This window comes from Pundamilia nyererei, unplaced genomic scaffold, assembly GCF_000239375.1.
Source record: "Pundamilia nyererei isolate P.nyererei 1_Seehausen unplaced genomic scaffold, PunNye1.0 scaffold00405, whole genome shotgun sequence".
Classification (NCBI taxonomy): Eukaryota; Metazoa; Chordata; class Actinopteri; order Cichliformes; family Cichlidae; genus Pundamilia; species Pundamilia nyererei.
This window is the reverse complement of record NW_005187806.1, coordinates 264,017-268,968: the sequence shown is the minus strand read 5'-3', so window position 1 is coordinate 268,968 and position 4,952 is coordinate 264,017. Positions and strand designations below refer to the sequence as shown.

The 4,952-nt window shown below is 43.8% G+C and overlaps 1 protein-coding gene across 1 annotated transcript in view; it reads left to right on the top strand.

The window, feature by feature from the left end:
• thbs3a (thrombospondin 3a) overlaps window positions 1-4,952 on the top strand; it is a 23,397-nt gene that overhangs the window by 11,657 nt on the left and 6,788 nt on the right. Inside the window, exons 7-15 of the mRNA XM_005753128.2 lie at window positions 342-393; window positions 477-625; window positions 1,066-1,203; window positions 1,885-1,959; window positions 2,609-2,761; window positions 3,625-3,735; window positions 3,890-3,997; window positions 4,075-4,234; window positions 4,454-4,572. Of these exons, the coding sequence (XP_005753185.1) occupies window positions 342-393; window positions 477-625; window positions 1,066-1,203; window positions 1,885-1,959; window positions 2,609-2,761; window positions 3,625-3,735; window positions 3,890-3,997; window positions 4,075-4,234; window positions 4,454-4,572 (1,065 nt within the window). The remainder of the gene's footprint in view (window positions 1-341; window positions 394-476; window positions 626-1,065; window positions 1,204-1,884; window positions 1,960-2,608; window positions 2,762-3,624; window positions 3,736-3,889; window positions 3,998-4,074; window positions 4,235-4,453; window positions 4,573-4,952) is intronic.

The following is a 4,952-nucleotide window of genomic DNA, read 5'->3' as shown; positions in this document are numbered from 1 at the left end:
TCCATCCATCCATCCATGATCAACTAATTTATCCCATGCGCAGCCAGTACACAGTGGATTAAAACAATGTCAAATAACAAACTAAAAACTTGCAATACAACCAAATTTCCACTGTGTGACATATCCCTGATCTCAGTTTGCAGTCACTACCCAGAGCTCATAACCACAGGTGAGGGTTGGGACGTAGCTCAACAAGTAAACTGAGGACCTTTCTTTTATGCTCAGCTCTCAGTTCACCAAGAGTGAGATGTATGAATTTAAATACACACAAATACAATGAGGTAAAGGGAGAGAAGTGGCATAACCTGAAAAGCTTATTGGTGTGTTGTCATGGTCCGCAGGTGAAGGAGATGTCTCTGATCAGGAACACCATCCTGGAGTGTCAGGTTTGCGGTGAGATGGCGGTGCTCTTTGTCCTCCTCGTAGTTTGAGTTTGAAATGTGAGGAAGCTCTGACTCTCAGCGTCTCTGTCGCAGGTTTCCATGAGCCTCGTTCCCGCTGCTTTCCTAACCCTTGTCACAAAGGCGTGTCCTGCATGGAGAGTCTGCACTACCCTGGATACACCTGTGGTCCCTGTCCACCTGGAACCACTGGCAATGGGACACACTGCAGGGACATTGATGAGGTAACAATACAACTACACTTCAACAGACAACAATGCCAGTACTGCACATTGGGGGTGTGCTCGGCTTATTTCCAGCTCTGTGTTTTTATTCTCAGACCGTACTGTTTTAACTCCTCCTTCTTTGAATCAAATCTTTTCTGATTGGCTGCCCTTCACAAACAGCAGGCAGGTGGTTGAAGCGGGCCATAGATGACCATATTAGGAATATCCTCACTTACTGACATCATACAGATGTAGGAGTAGAAAAAATGAATCCTTGGGTTTTGGCTTTCGCATAAACTGACCTCATTATTTGAACATTGATCACTGGAACAGTACATACATAATACGGAAAAGAAGGAAAAGAAGAAGCTGTCACTTTAGAATAAGCACAACTACACACGGTATATGTTTGTAAAGCCAGACGTGTGTTTCAGTAACACCCGTCTTCTCTGTCTTAGTGCGATGTGCAGCCATGTTTCTCTCCCCAAGCCTGTGTGAACACAGCTGGGGGGTTCAGCTGTCAGCCATGTCCTCCAGGCCTGTGGGGGGCGCCACTGTCGGGAACTGGACTGGACTACGCTAAGACGCACAAACAGGTCAGGCAATAGACTGCACTTATTTTTAATTTTCCACTGGCACTCAGTTTAAGTCTTTTTTTTTAAACTTCAACTCTGGATTTGTCCCGGGGTCTCTCTCTTACACACACACACACACACACACACACACACACACACACACACACACACAAAGGTGTGCTTGTTTTCTCTCTTTCACTGTACCTTTATGGGTGGATACAGTTTTGTGTCAGCATGTCTGCTGTATCCAGACTTCACACTGTTTTACAGCCCGAGCGCTGGATGTGTTTATAAAAGGAAAATGCAGCTGGAAACAATTAAAAATAACTTTTGGAGAAAAGAATAAACGGAAACAATAGAAAAAAATAGAAAGTTTGAGTACATATGGCAAAAGTCACTGTAAATGACTACTGTGTGCGCTACTCATATATGTATATATATATATATATGTATATATATATATATATATATATAGAGAGAGAGAGAGAGAGAGAGAGAGAAAGAGAGAGAGCATTTTTGTAGTTTTTTAAACTGGTTTTTAACAAGTACATCAGGTGTCCCTGTAAATGAGCCCCGACAGTGAGCAGCACTCTGGGCGTGCTTCACATAAGTGGAAAAACAGTTCGACCTGTGCTTTTCCTGCACGATGAGCCAACGTGTCTGCAGAGAAAAGTGTTCTGAAAACCTGAACCTGTTTCTCAGGACTGTGTGGACATTGATGAATGTGTTGATCTACCTGACGCCTGCGTGCCAAACTCTGTGTGCGTCAACACTGTGGTGAGTTCACATCTCTGTTCTCTTCACACAGATAAAAATTCCTGTGATGTCTTTGCCGAGAACATAAATTTACTTGCACGTTGTTCTCTTCAGCCCCTTTTCCATTAGTACCTATTCGGATGGACTTGCCACAGTTTTCCATAGTCATAGTACCTGGTACCAGCTAATAAATTAGTACCTGCTCAACCGGAGTTCCAAGTGATCCGAGCAGGTACTAAAAGGTGACATCATCAGACTGTGTGCAATTGGCTGCTTAGTGGCGTCACTCGATGAGTCATGAGAGCGTCTCGTTCAGGAAAATCAAAACCGCCATTTTTGAAACCCGACAACGAGAGAAGCAGCTACAGAAACAATGCCGTGTTCCCGATTTTGACGGAAAGCCGCAGACCGAGCAGCAGGTATATTGTTAACTGGATGTTGCATACTAATTTTGTCACGGGATGCTCTGCCATGTTGCTATGACGATGACCACACACATCAGGTGGTACTCGATTGTAATGGAAAACCAGTCGATCCGAGTCGAGCAGTGGCAAGCCGTGGCGACTCGATCCGAGTAGCTACTACTGGAAAAGGGGCTTTAGCTGAGAAACAGCGCCCTCTGGTGGAGATCCAGCTGTAACTGCTACGTTATATTTCTCTCTCTCCTCAGGGCTCGTACAAATGTGGAGGCTGTAAACCTGGTTTTCTCGGTAACCAAACATCAGGATGCTTCCCTAGGAAGTCCTGTGCTGCACTGACCTTTAACCCCTGTGACATCAACGCCCACTGTGCCATGGAGAGGAACGGGGAGGTTGCCTGCAGGGTGAGGACATCAGACCTGATTGTTTCGAGTTTATGTAACTGTCATGTAACGATCCATGTTTCCACACAAATTACCTTTATGAACATGATGTTCCTCAGAGGAGCAATGACACCAAACCTAAAAAACTTCCAAACAGTCGACTACATCTGCATTGTTTACTACTAACTGTCATCACGCTTCACAGCTCACTGAGCTCAGCTCAATGTAAACTAATCCACACCGCCCTCTAGTGGCATTTTGGAGTAGTGCTTTATGAAAAGTGACCAGAAAAAATGAAAACCAACAAATATATACGTGACGTTTCTTTGGGTTTAGTGTTTTTAATTTGGTCAAACTTGTTCAATGGTGGATCTTTTTTTTGATACTGTGTTTTAATACCGCTTCGTCCTAAATATTCCTCTGTCAATACGACACAGATTACAAAATTATGGATATAACGAGTTAAAACAAACCCACTCATGATTAGGGTTGAAAATAAAAACTAATGAAAAATGCAGAAGCGTTAATTAACCTTTTGATTTCGTTAAACAGAAAGAAAAGCTTCAGTTTTATGATAGCACCGATAAGGTCGTATTGCCTCAAGTCTGTCCTGAGCTGTCACAAAGTTCTCAACATTTAGAGCATTTAATCATCCTCCTGGTGCACACATTGTCAGTAAATGAGGCGGTGGTTCATCTGAAGTTGGAAAAGGTCAGACAACCATTAACAGCTAATAAAGTACGGTGGACGTCCACCGTAATGTTGTTTTTACAATAAGAAGTTTTACGCCTTTGTACTTAGTTTTTCATATATATTTGCAGTTTCATGTAAACAGACCAGAGAATCACCTGGATGATCCTTTTTTGTCACGTGTGTGTTTCCAGTGTAATGTGGGCTGGGCCGGCAACGGGAACACGTGCGGTATGGACACGGACATTGACGGGTATCCCGACCGCTCTCTGCCCTGCATGGACAACGACAAACACTGCAAACAGGTCAGACATATGACACTATCACTGTATCGTGTCACATGCGATCAGCTGTTGTTGACTGATAATAGGTCATTTGATTAATTTAGTAATTAAACTCTAAAAAGTAATTTGGACTGTGATGTATGTGTGTGTGTTACCTGCTGTCTTTGTCCACCAGGACAACTGTGTGTTCACACCAAACTCTGGCCAAGAGGACGCCGATAACGACGGGATCGGAGACCAGTGTGATGAGGACGCTGACGGGGACGGCATCAAAAACGTGGAGGTTAGAGACCGCGAATGCGTCTGTCAGTGGCTGTCGTGGCTGTGATGTGGTCATGTGACATGTCCTCTGGCCTTCAGGATAACTGTCGTTTGGTTCCTAACAAAGACCAGCAGAACTCGGACAGCGACTCATTCGGAGATGCCTGTGATAACTGTCCCAACGTCCCCAACAGCGACCAGAAAGACACAGACAACAACGGACAGGGAGACGCCTGCGACCAGGATATCGACGGAGACGGTTAGAAACCGCCATCAGACCTCGCAGGAGACTTGTGACTCTATATTGCCCTCTAGAGACAAAGAACAGGAACTACAAGAGCTGTGAAGCAAATTAAGCTCTAGAAGTTTGTCTTTAAGGCTGTTTATTTACAAAAACATGCAAACTGGTGAAGCCACAGTGCTGCATGAATGTCATTTATAACCATTAAACAAGACTGGTGAATGGCTTTGTGTCCAGGTATTCCCAACGTTCTGGATAACTGTCCAAAGGTACCGAACCCGATGCAGACAGACAGAGACAGAGATGGAGTCGGAGACGCCTGCGACAGCTGTCCTGAGCTCAGCAACCCAATGCAGGTACAAACACTCAGGCCCTGTGGCACGCTACGTTTTATTGGACATAAATAATCACACATGGAATTTAAATTTGTTTTAATAAAAGTCGCAAACAAAGAACACTAAATGTTAATGCTGAGAAATGTTTTGAAAAGTATTTGCGTATTGCATCTTTGTTGTTGTTGTGACTTTTTTAGTTGTGAGAAAGTCAAAAGAATTAAAAGGTCACACCAACAACTCACAACTGAGGCGGCTGATGAATAACAGCTCGATGTAAAAACAGCATTTCTGTGCGTTTCAGCAGTAAACAGAGACAGTGTAACACGGTGTGCACAAATAACTCAGTAACAACTGTTTTGTGTTTGTAACTAGCAATAGCAGAAAGGTCAGAGGTTACAGTC